Raw genomic sequence first — 18,506 nt, 5'->3', positions numbered from 1 at the left:
CTTCAGAAATAGCCATACGGATCCAGGCTGCCAAAGTTTGCTTTGAAGCAGGCCAACCCTTTTTATGGAAGCCATAGAGGACAAACAAAGCGTCCGACTTCCTAAACGAAGAAGTGCGGTCAACATAAGTCCTTAAGGCCCGCACAACATCCAAAGAGGCCTCACCCACGGAAAGACCCGGTGAGTTAAAGGCCGGAACAACTATTTCCTCGTTAACATGAAACTGGGAAACAACTTTGGGAAGAAACTCGGGCCGAGTGCGGAGCACTGCCCTGTTCCCATGAAAAACCAAGAAAGGGGGTCTACAAGAAAGAGCCCCTAACTCAGAAACACGTCTGGCCGAAGCAATGGCCAGAAGGAAAACAGTCGTAGCTGTTAGCCATTTAATATCCACTGAGCCCAGTGGTTCAAACGGCGGTCCTTGGAGAGCCCTCAGGACCACAGCCAAATCCCAAGGCGCCACAGGTGGAACAAAGGGCGGCTGAATACGGAGAACACCTTGCATAAAGGTGCGCACATCCGGGATTGTAGCAATCCTACGGTGAAACCAGACAGATAGGGCCGAAACCTGTACCTTCAAAGAAGCAAGGCGAAGCCCATGATCTAGTCCCGCTTGCAGGAAGGCGAGAATCCGAGACAGACGAAACTCCCGCGGTGCATAACCTCTCGGTCGACACCACTGGAAGAACGTATGCCACACGCGAAGGTATATCCTCGCGGAAGACGGTTTCCGAGCTCGTAACATGGTACGCACCACAGAGCTGGAAAACCCCCGGGACCTCAGCATGGCCGTCTCAACAGCCACGCCGTCAAAGACAGCAGAGTCAGGTCCGGGTGAAGGCAAGGACCCTGAGACAGAAGGTCCGGTCGTAGCGGCATCCGCAGAGGACTGTCCACGGACAGACCCTGAAGGTCTGAGAACCAGTGCCGTCTGGGCCACGCGGGAGCTATCAACAGGAGCGTCCCTCCTTCCTGTTTGAATTTCCGGATTACCCGTGGAAGAAGGGAGACCGGAGGGAACAGGTATGCGAACCGGAACGTCCACCGGACGGACAGAGCATCCACCAGAGACGCCCCTTCGTCTCTTGTGCAAGACCCATACACCGGCAACTTGTTGTTGTGCCGGGACGCCATGAGGTCGATTTCTGGAAGACCCCACCTGTCCACCAGTAGTTGAAAAACGTCCGGGTGCAGGGACCATTCCCCTGGATGAACGTCCTGGCGACTTAGAAAGTCTGCCTCCCAATTTAGCACTCCCGGGATGAAGACCGCTGATATGGCCGGAAGATTGCGCTCCGCCCAAACCAGGATCCGAGAGACCTCTACGAGAGCCGCCCGACTGCGAGTTCCTCCTTGCCTGTTTATGTAGGCCACGGTGGTAGCGTTGTCCGACTGGACCTGCACCGGGTGACCCTGGAGAAACCGCTGTGCCTGCTGGAGAGCATTGAAGACCACACGGAGTTCCAAGATATTTATTGGAAGCTCCGCTTCTGTCGGCGTCCACCTGCCCTGGAACAAGTGTGGACCCGAAACTGCTCCCCAGCCCCGAAGACTGGCGTCCATTGTCAACAGGACCCAATTTGGAACCCAGAACGGACATCCCTTGTTGAGGTGGGTCGTCTGTAACCACCACGCAAGGGACAGGCGAACCTCCGGGGTGAGCACAATCGTCTGGAACTTCAGAGACTGAGGCAGCCCGTTCCACTTGGACAGGATCAGGTGCTGCAGAGGTCTGGAGTGAAACTGGGCGTATTCCACCATGTCGAACACCGACACCATGGAGCCCAGTAACCTCATCGCCGAGTGTAAGGACACCCGGCGGCTGTGCAGACAACTGTGCACCCTTGACTGTAAAGCAGAGATCTTGTCCTCCGTCACGAAGATCCTTTGCTGTCCCGAGTCCAATAAGGCTCCAAGATGCAGAATCCTCCGAGACGGGATTAGAGTGGACTTCTGCCAGTTGATTAGCCAGCCGTGCCGTTGCAGCAGTGCAATGGTCAAGTCCAAGTGGCGTAACAGGAGCTCTGGAGATCCTGCCACCAATAACAGGTCGTCCAAATACGGCAACATGCGGACTCCCTGCAGCCGCAGAGAAGCCGCCATCACCTTGGTGAAAACACGTGGTGCTGTCGCCAGGCCAAAAGGTAACGCCCGAAACTGGAAGTGGTCGCTGCGGATTGCAAACCTGAGGAACTGTTGATGGCGCAAAAGAATAGGGACATGCAGGTAAGCGTCCTGTATGTCCAATGACACCATGTAGTCCCCAGGTTCCAGCGCCAGAATGATGGACCGTAGGGTCTCCATCCGAAACTTCGGGACCCGCAAAGACTTGTTGAGTGCTTTGAGGTTGAGAATCGGACGATATGACCCATTGGGTTTCTGTACCAAAAATAGATTTGAATAGAAACCCTGGCCCCTCTGGGAGAATGGAACAGGCACTATAACTCCAGCCTGGAGCATAGTGTGCAATACCTTCCGCAGCTCCGTAGCCCTGTTCCGGTCTGATGGTAGACCCGTGGTGAAGAATCGAGCCGGGGGTCTGTGCCGGAAGGAGAGGGCGTATCCGTGGGAAACCACCTCCAGAACCCAAGTGTCTGTCGTAGTGGTCGACCAACACTGGGCGAACTGTAGCAGGCGGCCTCCCTCCCTGGGATCCCCCAAAGGGAGGCCCGGACAGTCAGGCCGCAGGCTTGTCATCTGGCTTGGGGGCCGGACGTCTGGTACTCCATGCCTGCTTCCGGGGCTTGGCCGATTTCTTAGGACCAGCCTGTCGAGGAAACGACTGTGGTTTGGGCCTGCCCTGGGCCCTAGATGACCGAAAGGACGATGGTCCAGAACCAGAAGGAGCAGCGGCCGACGGGAGACAAGCGGATTTGGCTGCCGCCAGCGTGGCCACAATCTTATCCAGATCCGGACCGAAGAGAACTTCTCCGGTAAACGGCAACACTTCCAGACCTTTCTTGGAATCTGCATCCGCCTTCCAGGATCGCAGCCACAAGGTGCGACGAGCAGCTACCGCTGCTGAAGAAATTCTAGACACCAGAGTACTAATGTCTAGAGCCGCCTCGTTGATGTAGGTGGCCGAATCACGGAGATTGCCAATCAACTCCGCCTGTTCGGCCGGACAGTCGGATTCAAAAGAAGCCTCTAATGAATCCGCCCAGCGCTCCATCGCTCTGGCAACCCAGCAAATGGCCATAGCCGGCCGTGCTGCCCCCCCTGCAAGGGAATAAGCGGACTTCAGGCAGATTTCTACCTTGCGGTCCGTAGCATCCTTAAGGGAGGACATGGATGGCATCGGCAATGTGGCACTACGGACAAGACGGGTCACGTGAGAATCCACCTGTGGAGGGGATTCCCACTTAGCAAAATAATTATCCGCGAACGGATAAGCCACCGCCAGGCGTCTCTGCGGCTGGTATCTTTTGCCAGGTTGTTTCCACGCCTCCTCTAAATGGTCCACCAACTGACCCGAAAGAGGAAAGACTGTGGCATCGCCCTTCACATCTTTGAAAAAGGCATACTTAGATTTAGCCGCTGGGGGAACTTCGTCCTCAATAACCAAGGCTGTGCGGACCGCCCGAATAAGTCCAGGAATATATACTTTGGACTTAGCATCAGCGTCCTTAGTATGGAGAGGTTCCTGATCGTAAGGATCCAGAATCTCCCCATCGTCAGACGTCCCTTCGTCATCCTCATAAGGAGCGGACAGAGACGCCACCGGCCTTTTATGAGGCCGCATCACAGACTCCCCTTGCAACACATCCGACAAGTGCTGTACAGAACTCGTCAGGGAGTTAACCCACGCTGGCTCCTGAGAACCCGGGAGCGGGGAAATAGGGAGACTGTAGGGTACCACCAATTGTCGTGGGAACCCCTGCATGGGTGACGACACCACAGACTGCTGGGACAAACCCATCGGAGTAAACGCGGGCTGCGGAGCTAACTGGCCCACTAAAGCTGTTAACGCCTGAGCGAAACAAGCCCAGGGCGGCTCCTGTACCGTTGCTGTAACCGTAATAGGCCGCGCCATGGACAAACACTGCCGGCAAAGGCCCTCCGCGCTACCCTCCTGCTCCGCTAAAGGTACTTTGCACGTGGTACACTGTAGCCGGAGGGGAAAATCACTTTCAGACATGATGGCACCACGTATGTGACCTCTCTCACCAATTAAGTATTAAATAGGCGAGAGACCACCCTGCAGCAGCGCACTGCAAGGGCTTTAGCAGAAAGAACAGGGACAGTAATAAAGCTGACAGTTTTTAGAGAAGAAAAGTTACAGGCAGCGCTAGCACAGTCACATACAATGCAGAGAAATAACAATTCCTGCACTAACAGCGCTGATCACTCAACTACACAGACACAGGGCCTGGTAGGAACACAGCGCTGCATACACAGACCTGAGCCACAGCGGAGGAGAGGTATGCGGGGGGACCCAGACCACGATGCTTCCTTCCAGGCTTCCAGCAGCGTTCACCATGCGTTGCAGATTAGATGGCCGCCGAGGAGCAGAGAGAAGCTGGCCTGGGGGAGGAGCGCTGACACAGGACCAGTCAGCACAGTGCAAAGAGGGCTGTGTGCAGCGGGGGAGGCGCCGGCTGTGAGACAGGGAAGGCGCGCTCCCCTGGCATGCATTTAACCCCTGGGACGCCGCAGCGCTACCGCTCAGCTGCGGTCCGCTGTCCCAGGGAGTAGTGGAAAGCGCAGGTTGGTCGCCTGGCTCCACGCTGCAGCCAGTCCCCAGGGAGCCCCCTGCCTGGGGACTTAGGACCAGGTTACCAGCGGGGACCCACCGCGTGACCCCGCTGCTTACCTTTGTCCCCCTTGGATCCGGCCATGGTCCGGAACATCTGGTGTCACCGCTAGCTGTGACCCCAGATGCTCACCAGCATCCCCGGATCGGTACCGGCGTTCTGGTACCGGCGGGGGTGTAGGGAAGACAGCATGGACGTCAGGACTGACTGTCCATGCTGTACATCCAGATGTGCAGCCACAGCTGCACTGAAGAAAGCTTCAGGGGCTCTTCTAGCCCCCACTCAGACAGGTGCACCCGACGCCGGCCGGGCACCAAACTAAACTGAGGTGCCTTGGCCCGGGGGCGGGGTATAGGAGGGGGACCTAGTGCATCCTGGGAGGCTGAAAGCTTAACTCTTTGGTGCCCTGCGACTGACGTCACACCTATACCCCAAGGTATCCTGTGGATACCCTATGGACCCTGAAGTAGAAAAAGGTGATATAGAAAATACATATATATATATATATATATATATATATATATATATATATATATATACACACACACACATATATATATATATACACACACACATATATATATATATATATATATATATATATATATATATATATATATATATATATATATATACACATACACACACATATACACAGTACCTTGCAAAAGTATTCATCCTCCTTGGCTTTTTACCTTTTTTGTTACATTACAACCTGTAATGTATTTTTAATCTGAAGTTTATGTGATGGATCTGCACAAAACAGTCTAATGAAGTGAAATGAGAAAAAAAGGAATCTTTATAAATAAGATTCTAAAAATTGGCATGTGCATATGTAATCACCCCCTTTGCTATGAAGCCCCTCAAAACTTCTGGTGCAACCAATTACCTTCAGAAGTCACATAATTAGTGAATTGAAGTCCACCTGTGTGAAATCTAAGTGTCACATGATCTGTCAGTCTAAACACACCTTTTCCGAAAGGTCCCAGAGGCTGCAACACCACTAAGCAAGAGGCTTCACACCATGAAGACCAAAGAGCTCTCCAAACAAGTCTGGGACAAAGTTGTTGAGCAGTACAATTCTGAGTTGGGTTATAAAAGAAATATCCAAATCTTTGATGATCCCCGAAGCACCATCAAATCCATCATCATCAAATGGAAAGAACATGGTACCACAACAAACCTGCCAAGAGAGGGCCGCCCACCAAACCTCACAGACTGGGCAAGGGAGGGCATTAATCAGAGAGGCAGCACAGAGACCAAAGGTAACCCTGAAGGAGGTGCAGAGTTCCACAGCAGAAACTGGTGCATCTCTGCATGTGACCACAATAAGCCGTACACTCCATAGAGCTGGGCTTTATAGAAGAGTGGCCAGAAAAAAAGCCATTACTCAGTGATAAAAAATAAGAAGACATGATTTGAGTTTGCCAAAAGGCATGTGGGCGACTCCCCAAATGTATGGAGGAAGGTGCTCTGGTCAGATTAGACTAAAATTGAACTTTTCGGCCACCAAGGAAAACGTTGTGTCTGGCACAAACCCAACACATCCCATCACCCCAAGAACACCATCCCCACAGTGAACATGGCGGTGGCAGCATCATGCTGTGGGGATGTTTTTCAGCAGCAGGGACTGGGAAACTGATTCGAGTCGAGGGAAAGATGGATGGTGCTAAATAGAGGAATATTCTTGAGCAAAACCTGTTTCAGTCTGCCAGTGATTTGAGACTGGGACGGAGGTTCACCTTCCAGCAGGACAATGACCCGAAGCATACTGCTAAAGCAACACTCCAGTGGTTTAAGGGGAAACATTTAAATGTGTTGGGATGGCCTAGTCAAAGCCCAGATCTCAATTCAATTGAGAATGTGTGGTCAGACTTGAAGATTGCTGTTCACAAGCGGAAACCATCCAACATGAAGGAGCTGGAGCAGTTTTGCCTTGAGGAATGGGCAAAAATCCCAGGGGCAAGATGTGGCAACCTCATAGAGACTTATTCAAAGCGACTTGCAGCTGTAATTGCCACAAAAGGTGGCTCAACAAAGTACTGACTTTAGGGGCGGTGAATAGTTATGCACGTTTTCTGTTATGTTGACATAAATGTTGTTTGATTCACATTATAAAAAAACACAACTTCACAGCTGTAGGCATGTTCTGTGAATGAAATGATGCACACCTTCACACAATCCATCTTAATTTCCTGTTGAGAGGCAACAAAACATGAAAACTGTAAAGGGGGTGAATACTTTTGATAGGCATAATATATATGTATATTATAGACACACACACATTATATAAGTTTTTATAATGTGTGTAATTTGTACCAATAGGAAAATAAAGAAGGAAGGGTATAAACATGGGCACTGGTAAGACTTTAGATACAATAGAAGATCGTATTGAAGAAAGTATGGATCTTACCTTCAGCCACTTTCTGCTTTTCTTCAGCTTCGAAAAATTATACAGACATCCCCGCTCTGTTTTTGGCTCTATAGACGTAGAATGTTGATATTAGTAAGATATTAAGGGCCTGATTCACAGACAGACACTAAAGTGATCGCAGGTGCGATTTTGTACACAACGCAGCTACGAAAATATGCTCAAGTCTGCAAAGATCACCCGAGCATAGAGACACCCACTGCTGCCTGCCTACTTGCGTGCAACAATGTATACCAGCGTAAATATCTGTAACATCTACTGACATCTTTCCCTTGCGGCAGGTCTGACCTGCAGCAGCCTTGGGTGCTCTCCTGGCACGCAGAGCTGTGTATGCAATCGCAGTGGCTAATTTATGCATGCCCATGTAATGGCGTTTAAACGGAAAGGCACAACTGTGTTTCTCAGACCACCCAGCGTCTGTGTCACCACCCACAAATGCTGACAACCTGTCACTCACTCTGCGATGGATTCCTATGTGCGTTCGTGATCGCAGTGCGATCGCTGCGCATGTGCAGCTTATAGACATGCGCGATGGCAATCGCTCAATTGCGTGCAGAATTGACTTTGCATCCGTCTCTGACTCAGTCCCTAAGATCATACTTCAAAGCAGTACATTTTATAATCTAAAAATAGTAATGAGATATGGTAAGACCTTACCTTTGTTATCTCTATTTCTACGAAGTCCATAGGGATCCGCAGGAGACCTTGGGGTATAGGTTGATGATGTCAGTTGTCGAGCACCTCAATAGTTACATTTGTGCTCCCAGGATGCACCAGGTCCCTCTCCTATACCCCGCAACCAGGCCAAGGCACCTCAGTTTCGTAACAAGCCAATGGCCGGAGGAGGAGGAGAAGATAGAAGGAAACAATTCTGGAACACTCAAGTATCACATTCTCACATAAAGAAGGAGATGGATAACCGGTGACCAGGACACAGCCCATCAGCAGCACAGGTGCGACAGGGCGGGAGTCCTGTGAATCCCTATGGACTTCGTAGAAATAGAGATAACAAAAGGTAAGGTCTTACCATAGCTCTAATTTTCTACTGCAGGGTCCATAGGGCTGATGTCCAAAAGCATTCTCCTTAAAGGTGGGGATGCTCCTGTGCAGAACGGAGAATCCGCCGCCCGAAGGAAGCATCCTGAGAGGCAAAGGTATCAAATGCATAATACCTTAAGAATGTATGGACAGTAGAACAGGTGGCCGCCTTGCACAGCCTTACAGCAGAGGCGCCACGACGAGCTGCCCACGAAGGACCCACAGACCGAGTAGAATGAGCCTAAACAGAGGACGTTACAGGAAGGCCCTCATGAAGGTCAGCCTCTGAATTGCCAGGCGAATCCAGCCTGCCAAAGTCTGCTTAGTGGAAGGCCATACTTTCTTTCGGAAACCAAAAAGGACAAACAACGAGTCCGACTTCCAAAATGAGTTGGTACAGTGCACATAAGTTTGTAGAGCACGTACCACATCCAAAGAAGCCTCACCAGCGGAAAGGTCTGGGGAGTTAAAAGCTGGTACTAAAATTTCCTCATTCATGTGGAAGCTGGAGACCACCTTAGGTAGGAAAACAGGGCGAGTAAGAACCACCCTGTCCCTATGAAAAATCAGAAAGGGAGGGCGAAATGAAAGAGCCCCCAAATCTGACACCCTTCTGGCCGAAGCAATGGCTAGAAGAAACACAGTTTTAATTGTGAGCCATTTTAAATCCACTGAGCCCAGTGGTTCAAATGGCGGTCCTTGTAGTGCCCTAAGGACCACAGTTAAATCCCAAGGAGCCACCGGTGGGATAAAAGGAGGTTGGATGCGAAGCACACCTTGCATAAAAGTGTGTACATCCGGAAGAGTAGCAATCCTACAGTGAAACATTACTGACAGGGCAGAAACCTGCACCTTCAGAGAAGCAAGGCGAAGACCGTGATCTAAGCCCGCCTGTAGGAAATACAAAAATCCTGGATAATACAAATGTCTGTCTGAGGATTACCCTCTGGGGCGACACCATTCATAGAAGGTGTGCCACACACTGATAAATTCTCGCAGAAGCAGGCTTGCGAGCTCTGAGCATGATGTTCACCACCGAGCTGGAAAACCACCTGGAACTCAAGAGGGCAGTCTCAAGAGCCACGCCGTCAAAGACGGACGACTCAGGTCCGGGTAGAAGCAAGGACCTTGGGACAACAGGTCCGGACGTTGAGGCAACAGCATCGGAGTGTCTATGGATAGACTCCAAAGATCTGTGTACCAGTGACGTCTGGGCCACACTGGAGCTACCTGCAGTAGCATACCTCCTTCTTGCTTGAACTTCCAAATCACCCGAGGCAGAAGGGAGAATGGAGGAAACAGGTACGCGAACTGGAAGGTCCATTTGACCGACAGAGCGTCTACCAGCACAGCCCCCACGTCTCGTTCTTGAGCCGTACCTTGGCAACTTGTGGTTGTGCCGAGATGCCATTAGATCTACTTCGGGAAGTCCCCACTTGTTCACCAGAAGCTGAAATACTTCCTGGTGAAGTGACCATTCCCCTGGGTGTACATCGTGATGGCTTAGGAAGTCCGCTACCCAGTTCAGGACTCCCGGGATAAACACCGCCGATATGGCTGGGACATTTTCCCCCGCCCAAGTAAGGATGCGGGACATTTTCATTAGTGCTGCCTGACTTCGCGTGCCTCCTTGGCGGTTTATGTAGGCCACTGTGGTGGCGTTGTCTGACTGGACTTGCACGGGTTTTCCGTGAAGTATGAGCCTTGCTTGCTGAAGAGCCCTTAGAACCGCCCTGAGTTCCATATTTTTATTGGAAGCACGGACTCCACTATTGTCCACCGTCCCTGTAAGAGGTGTGAACCCATCACTGCACCTCAACCCCGGGGACAGGCGTCCGTTGTCAACAGGACCCACTCCGGGATCCAAACAAGGCGGCCCTTGGTGAGGTGACCTGGGTGGAGCCGCCAAGTCAGAGACAGGCGTATCTCCGGAGACATTACCAATGTCTGGGTTCGTATCCAACGTGGAGACCCATCCAATCTGGAAAGGATCAGTGTCTGTAGAGGTCGGAAATGAAACTGGCCATACTCCACCATGTCGAAGCTCGACACCATGGAGCCCAGTAACTGCATTGCCGAGTGAATCGACACTCGGCGACTGTGCAGGCAGCTGTGAGCACGCTGCTGCAGCGTGGTTGTCTTGTCCCTGGTCAAGAAAATCTGCTGTTGTTGTGAATCCAACAATGTCCCGAGATGTAGCATCCTCCGTGAGGGCGTCAGCGAGAACTTCTTCACCAACCGTGGCTTTGTAGCACTGTTATTGTCAGCTGTAGATGCTGAAGTAGTAATTCGGGAGACCTGGCTAGCAATAGTAGGGCATCCTGGTAGGGCAACAGACGGACCCCCCTGCAGCCACAGTTGGGCCGCCATAACTACCATACTTTTGGTAAACACCCTGGGTGCCATGGACAGTCCAAACGGCAGGGCCTGAAACTATAAGTGCTGTTGCAACACTGCGAATCTGAGGTACCTCTGGTGAGCAGAAGCTATCGGGACATACAGGTAGGCATCCTGGATGTCCACAGACACCATAAAATCCCCAGGTTCCATAGCCAGTATAATTGACTGCAGGGTTTCTATTATAAACCGAGGCACTCGGAGAAACTTGTTTAGGGTCTTGAGGTTTAGGATAGGCCTGTTATGCACCATTCGGTTTTGGAACCAAAAACAGTGGAATAATAGTCCATTCCCTTCTGGGGAGTAAGTACCAGAACTATAACTCCCTGTAGGAGCATAGATCGTATAACTTTCTGCAGTTCCAATGCCTTTTCGTGATCCATCTGAAGTCCCGTAGGGAAGAATTGATGAGGAGGTCTGTATTGGAAGGAAAGGGTATACCCTTGAGAGACCACTTCCCTTACCCAAGTGTCTGTTGTGGTATGCTACCAACACTGGGTGAACTGAAGAAGTCGGCCTTCCACCCTGGGGTCCCCCAAGCAGAGGCCCGCCCCGTCAGGCTGAGGGTTTAGCATCGGGCTTGGCAGCTGGACGCCTGGTACTCCAAGCCTGTTTATGGGCTTTGTGACCTTCTTAGTGCCTGATGGTCTGGGAAAGGACTGAACCTTGGCCTTACCCTGAGGACGGAAAGTCCATAAGTCATGAGTTCCAGATCCTGATGGCAATGGGGCCGAAGGTAAACAGGCAGACTTGGCAGCAGCCAAAGTGTCCACGATTTTGTCCAAATCTGGCCCAAATAAGACCTAGCCATTAAAGGGTAAACCTTCTAACCCTTTCTTGGAATCAACATCCGCTCTCCAAGATCGCAACCAAAAAGTGTCTAGCTGACACTGCAGCCCATGAAATGCGAGATGTTAGGAGACTAACATCCAAAGCAGCCTCATTCACATATGTAGCCGAGTCTCTGAGGCAACCTACCAGTTCAATTTGTCTACTGGTAGCCTCTACAGGCAAGGACGCCTCCAAGGCATTTGCCCAACGTTCCATGGCCCTGGCCACCCAGCATATAGCCATAGCTGGCCTAGCAGACGACGTCGTCCAAATTTTGGACTTAGGCTCCGCCTCCTTTTGAGGGAGCTCAGTATCAGATAAGTCCTGAATTTCCCCATCACCGACACATCATCTTGATAATACGAAAAGGGGAAGACAGTACCTCCTTCCTAGCAGGGTGCTGGAAAGACTTCTCCGTCAGGTTTTGCACCGTATTGGAGAGAGTATTAACCCAAACAGGTTCAGTTTGGTATGGAGTAGGTTGTAAGGGCATATTATGAGCCATAACCAACTGTCGGGGAATCCCCTATAATGCAGATGGCATAGCAACCTGTGGAGCGGACCCCAATTGTGGGGCCACTGGAGGTGCAGCAAGCCGACCCATCAGGGTAGTTAGTGCTTGTGCAAAACAAGCCCAGGGCGGCTCTTGAGAAGAGCTGGGCCCAGCAGGTAATCCTGCATTTCTGGTACAAAGGGTACACAATCCTCCCACAATAATTTCTCCCTCCTTTTGTCCAGCAAAGCACCTGTTTGCAGGACTGTGTAAGGGGGATATCAGCCTGAGCAGAATTGCTGCCAGACATAAGGAATGTACAGTGCATCCAGACAGTATTCACAGCTTGTCACTTTTTCCACATTTTGTTATGTTACAGCCTTATTTCAAAATGGAGTAAATTAATTTTTGACCTCAAAATTCGATACACGATACCCCATAATGACAGCGTGTACAAAGTTTTTTTGAGATTTTTGCAAATTTAATAAAGAAAAAAAAACAAAAAAAAAAACACACTAAATAATCACATGTACATAAGTATTCACAGCCTTTGCCATGAAGCTCAAGATTGAGCTCAGGTGCGTCCTCCTTCCACTGATCATCCTCGAGATGTTCCTACACCTTAATTGGAGTCCACCTGTGGTAAATTCAGTTTTATTGGACATGATTTTGAAAGGCATACACCTGTCTATATAAGGTCCCACACTTGACAGTGCATGTCAGAGCACAAAAAGCATGAAGTCCAAGGAATTGTCTGTAGACCTCAGAGACAGGATTTTCTCGAGGCACAAATCTGAAGAAGGGTACAGAAAAATATCTGCTGCTTAGAAGGTCCCAATGAGCACAGTGGCCTCCATCATCCGTAAATGGAAGTAGTTCGGAACCACCAGGACTCATCCTAGAGTTGGCAGTTCGTCTAAACTAAGCGATCGGGGGAGAAGGGCCCTAGTCAGGGAGGTGACCAAGAACCACTTGTCACTCTGTCAGATCTACAGCATTCCTCTGTGGAGAGATGAGAACCTTCCAGAAGGACAACCATATCTGCAGCAATCCACCAATCAGGAATGTATGGTTGAGTGGCCAGACGGAAGCCATTCCTTAGTAAAAAGCACATGGCAGCCCGCCTGGAGTTTGCCAAAATGCACCTGAAGGACTCTCAGACCATGAGAGACAAAGATTGAACTATTTGGCGTGAATGCCAGGCATTCTATATGGAGCAAACCAGTCACCGCTCATCACCAGGCCAATACCACCCCTACAGTGAAGCATGGTGGTGCCAGCATCATGCTGTGGGGATGTTTTTCTGTGGCAGGAACTGGGCGACTAGTCAGGATAGCGGGAAAGATGAATGCAGCAATGTACGGAGACATCCTTGATGAAAATCTGCTCGAGAGCGCTCTTGACCTCAGACTGGGGCGACGGTTAATCTTTCAGCAGGACAACGACCCTAAGCACACAGCCAAGATATCAAAGGAGTGGCTTCAGGACAACTCTGTGAATGTCCTTGAGTGGCCCAGCCAGAGCCCAGACTTGAATCTGATTGAACATCTCTGGAGAGATCTGAAAATGGCTGTGCATCAACGCTTCCCATCCAACTTGATGGAGCTTGAGAGGTGCTGCAAAGAGGAATGGGTGAAACTGCCCAAAGATAGGTGTGCCAAGCTTGTGGCATCATATTCAAAAATACTTGAGGCTGTAATTGCTGCCAAAAGTGCAGCAACAAATTATTGAGCAAAGGCTGTGAATACTTATGTACATGTGATTTCTTAGGCTTTTTTTTTTTTTTTTTAATTAAATTTGCAAAAATCTAAAAATAACTTTTTACACGTGGTCATTATGGGGTATTGTGTGTAGAATGTTGAGGATAAAAATGAATTTATTCCATTTTGGAATAAGGCTGTAATATAACAAAATGTGGAAAAGTGACGCGCTGTGAATACTTTCCGGATGCACTGTATGTGTCAAACTCCTCAGCTCAGCTTAGGCTCCACCTTCAGCACTGAACTGTGAAGTAATTTCATCCCTCAGCAGCACTGTCACCGCAAGGGCTAGTGAAAGGAATTACAGGGATAGCTAAAATGGCTGACAGAGAAAAAGAGATTTACAGTGAGACAAAGCTAGCAACAGACACATACAATGCTAGGAAAACCTGCACTATACTGCACTACAGTATTATCAACTAGATCTTGTGTCTAGTAGGCATAGTGCTACATACACCGACCTGCTTGGAGGAGGGGTATTTAGGGGGACGCAGGCTCCGCTGCTCCCTGTGAGACTAGCATTTTATGCACATTAAAATGGGCGTCGGACTCCTCACAAGGGGCTTGCCTGAGGGAGGAGAGCTGCCTGCAACCGCCAAACCGCTGTGGAGAGGCGCGCAGTGCAGTGGGGGAGGGGCGGGCTGTGCCATACAGAGAAGGCCCGCTCCCCAGGCGTGCTATTAACCCCTGGGATGCCACAACATCTGTACGCTGTGGCCCCCTATCCCTGGTGGTCTAGTAACAGCGCAGGCGCAGTGTCTGGTGCCACAGGCAGCCTCTTCCCAGGGACCCCCCAGCCCTGGGATGTAAATGAACTGTGTTATCAGCGGGCGGACGCCGGCTGCTTACCTGAACGTCCCCGGTGACGTCCGGCCACAGTCCTGGGCGTCTCGGGGCTTTTGCTAGCCAAAACCCCCCAGACACCCACCGTGATCCCTAGCGCAGTGCCAGCGTCTCGGCGCCGGCGGGGTGTCGGAGTGGCAGCATGGGCGTCCACTGGACAGCCCATGCTGACTACTCTGCAGTAAAAAAACAACTATTTCTGGGCTGTCAACGCAGCCCCTCTTGAAGTGACCCAACTCCGTGCCAAGCACCTATGAAACTGAGGTGCCTTGGCCTGGGGGCGGGGTATAGGAGAGGAGCCCCGATGCATCCTGGAGCACAAATTTAACTATTGAGGTTCTCGACGACTGACGACTTGAGTCATCAATCTATACCCCAAGGTCTCCTGTGGAGCCCTATGGACCCTGCAGTAGAAAATATAAAAAAAACAAACAAAAAAAAAACAGAGGTTAAAACATACCCGGCTGCAGGATGCCATTGAGTGAGGGAACTGGAAATAGTGCAGAGTTCCCTTCCCCTGAGGTCTCTCCCAGCAGAGGTGACATGGGCTCCTCCTTCACCTGCATGGAAGGATCCTCAGACTCTGTAAGCAAGGGGGTCTCGTCCAAGCCATCTTCGCTCTCATCACTGTAATATGGGGAGCTCAGTTCAGAAAAATGACAACGAAAATATAATTTGTAAAAATACTAAACTAGGCATTTTTTTTTTAACAATTTTAATAATGTGGTGCTGGCTGTTCATTTGTGTTCAATAACCATATTCTTTTAACCACATTGATTAGCAATAATAGCTTATAGTAGAAATTGCAGTACACCAAGGACCTCATTCAGAGCCGCTCACAAAATGCGAGTGCTCGCTCTGAAGGGGGGCGGCCGCTTCTATGTAAAGAGCCGGCCTCCAGGCCGTTCGCCAAGCTGTGGGTGACCACCCACAGCTTTAGCGAGCGGCCAGGTTGACGGCCGCGACCATTGCGACCATTGAAGACCATCGCGACCATTGGGGCTTGCGACGAGTCCCTTGTGGTAGGGTCTCGTCTACCGCAAGCCCCAGGCAGCTTCCTGCTCTAACAGAGCAGGAAGCACCCTACTGACATCACTGGTGATATCAGGAGGGCAGTCTACAAATGGTAGGCGTTCCTTCAGGAACGCCTCCGTTTGTCTGGTCAGCCCCCCACCACGCCTACAAAACTGGGCGAGCTGTCGATCAACATCGACAGCCGCCCCTTTTGTAGCGACCCCCGGAGTGAGAATTTCTCTCTTGCTCAGGGGCTTGCGTGCGCAGTGAGCCATCATCGACCCGCTTGCGAGCGGGTCTGAATGAGACTCCAAGTGTGTAGAAGACGAAATAGAAGCCATTTAGTCCTGACTGAGATTGGCCTATTTCAGTCATTGTGGATACAACCTATTACAACAATAACCTGCAAACAACAGTAAACTTCTGCAAATATGTAATAATTGAATTATACCCTCTGGAAAACTAGCTATCCATATACATTTGACACCATTTGACCATATATCTTTAATGACAACAAACTTGAGTAAAATAATGGACATTTAGTAAATGCTATTTTTTACATCAAAAGAGGATTTAAAGAGAAAAATTAAATACAAGATGAGGGTAAAAGATTATGACAAAACACATATTTGGTAGAATGTTACTACCTGGAGAGGTTTCTGTTGAATATGGCCGAGGTCTGGCGAAGAAACTGGTCCAGTCGCAGGGCTCGCTCCAAGTACTGGAGATAGAGGGGCTTTGCAAGGTCTGTGGAGCAGCCATCCTCTGTGGCATCTAGCTCTGAGGCCATAGACTCAGCCTCTCTTCATACAGAGTGTGAGCCTCACAAAGCTGAAGGCTGCAAACAAAAAAACAAAACAATCAGAAGTTTTAGAAATATTCTCTACCTTAATGTTATAGGCTGAGGGTAGGTAATTAGTGATTAGATAGGCAACTCAAAAAGAGAAGCTGAAAGAAACCCCCTTTTAATGATGTTTCATTGTGTTTAATGTCCAACACGTTGGAACGAACCAAATTACGGAGATATCTTGCTACAGTATATAAGAACATTCTTAAAGGTTACTGGAAAATGAGTGTTCTGGTAAGAACTTACCTTTGTTAACCCGCTTTCTTCGAAGTCCATAGGGTCCACAGGGAGACCTTGGGGTGTAGGTGGTGAATCTGGAATCTGGGCACCACGCAGTTAAAAGCTTTCAGCTCCCAGGATGCATCGGTCCACCCTCCCTATACCCTGTCCCAAGCCAGAGGCACCTCAGTTCATAATAAGCCAAAAGGGGGATAAGAGAGAAGGAAGACTGGTACACACAAGAATCACATTCTCTCAGAGATGGAGACTGGAAACCGGTGACCAGCAACATAGCCCATATGAAGCCAGGTGCATCAGGGCGGGTTCCCTGTGGACCCTATGGACTTCGAAGAAAGGGGAGTTAACAAAGGCAAGTTCTTACCATAACTCATTTTCTGCTTCAGGGTCCATAGACACCACAGGGAGACCTTGGGGATGTTCCAAAGCAGTTCTTTTAAGGGTGGGGATGCTCCTGCACTGAGAGGAGAATCCAGCGCCCAAAGGAAGCAACCTGAGAGATGAAGGTATCAAAGGCATAGAACCTCAGAAAGGTCTGGACAGAAGACCACATGGCCGCCTTACACAGCTGAACAGCCGAGGCGCCACAGTGAGCTGCCCACGAGGGACCCACAGACCGTTTAGAATGAGCAGTAACAGTAGCCGGTACAGGAAGGGTTGCCTGTGTGTAAGCCTGTGAGATAGTCTGCAAAGCCATCATGCCAATGTTTGTTTGTTGGCTGGCCTTCCCTTCTTGTGAAATCCATATAGCACAAATAAGGAGTCTGATTTCCAAAGGGAACTGGTACGGTCCACCTATATCTTGAGGGCACGGACCACATCCAAGGAGGCCTCACCTGCCGAGAGGTCTGGTGATTGAAAGGCCGGGACTACAATTTCCTCTAAAGCGAAAACTAGTAACTTTTGGAAGGAACCCAGGGAGAGTCCGCAGTACTGCCCTGTCATGAAATGGGGAGCGACAGGAGAGCGCCCCTAAATCAGACAGACACGCTTCTCGCTGATGCTATAGCCAGAAGAGTCTTCACTGTTGACCACTTGAGTTCCACAGAATCAAGGGGTTGAAATGGAGGACCCTGGAGGGCCTGAAGAACAACTGACAAAGCCCAAGGAGCCACTGGAGGGACAAAGGGAGGTTGAATCCGGAGGACACCCAGGAGGAAGGTGTGGATATCCGGTAGTGGAGCAAGTCTATGCTGGAACCAAATGGAGAGAGCAGGCAGAGTCCTAGGTCCAATCCAGCTGGAAGGAAGGCCAGGACTCTGGAAATCCTAAACACCTGGGGGGTCATAGCTTCTGGTACGAAACCATTGGAAATTTGTATGCCACACTCTGTGGTAGATCCAAGCAGAGGCTGGCTTACTCGCTCTGAGCATAGTTTTAACTACAGCGCTAGAGAAACCTTTGGACCTCAGGAGGAATGTCTAAAGAGTCACGCCGTCAAAGACAGGCGACCCAGGTCCAGGTAAAGGCAAGGACCTTGAGACAACAGGTCCGGTCGTTGAGGCAATAGGAGTGGAGCGTCGATGGAGAGACTACGAAGATCTGAGTACCAATGACGTCTGGGTCAAGCTGGGGTCACCAGCAGGACAGTGCCTCCGTCTTGGTTGAACTTCCAAAGAACTCGACGAAGAAGGGGAACTGGAGGGAATAGGTATGCAAACTGGTAGGTCCACTTCACTGATGCGTCTACAAAAGGTTGCCTCGGCATGTTCTAGACCCGTACACTGGCAGTTTGTGATTGTGTCGGGAGGCCATGTGGTCCACCTCTGAGAGGCCCCATCTGTTCACTAGGAGTTGAACCACCTCTTGGTGAAGCGACCATTTCCCAGGATGCACATCGTGACGGCTGAGGAAGTCTGCT

At 50.2% G+C, this 18,506-nt stretch overlaps 1 protein-coding gene across 3 annotated transcripts in view; it reads right to left on the bottom strand.

The window, feature by feature from the left end:
• Positions 1-18,506, bottom strand: part of LOC148505583 (chromatin-remodeling ATPase INO80-like) — a 192,723-nt gene that overhangs the window by 136,073 nt on the left and 38,144 nt on the right. For all 3 annotated transcript variants that reach the window (XM_088448045.1, XM_088448044.1, XM_088448042.1), the window contains 3 exons: positions 16,209-16,399; positions 15,008-15,174; positions 7,168-7,235 (listed from right to left, as the gene is read on the bottom strand). In XM_088448045.1, coding sequence (XP_088304171.1) covers positions 7,168-7,235; positions 15,008-15,174; positions 16,209-16,351 — 378 coding nt within the window. In that variant the 5' untranslated portion in view covers positions 16,352-16,399. The remainder of the gene's footprint in view (positions 1-7,167; positions 7,236-15,007; positions 15,175-16,208; positions 16,400-18,506) is intronic.

The sequence above is a fragment of the Taudactylus pleione genome, unplaced genomic scaffold, assembly GCF_031769625.1.
Source record: "Taudactylus pleione unplaced genomic scaffold, aTauple2 ptg000448l, whole genome shotgun sequence".
Lineage (NCBI taxonomy): Eukaryota > Metazoa > Chordata > Amphibia > Anura > Myobatrachidae > Taudactylus > Taudactylus pleione.
The sequence above is the reverse complement of the archived record's forward strand: the minus strand, read 5'-3'. Positions and strand labels throughout refer to the sequence as shown.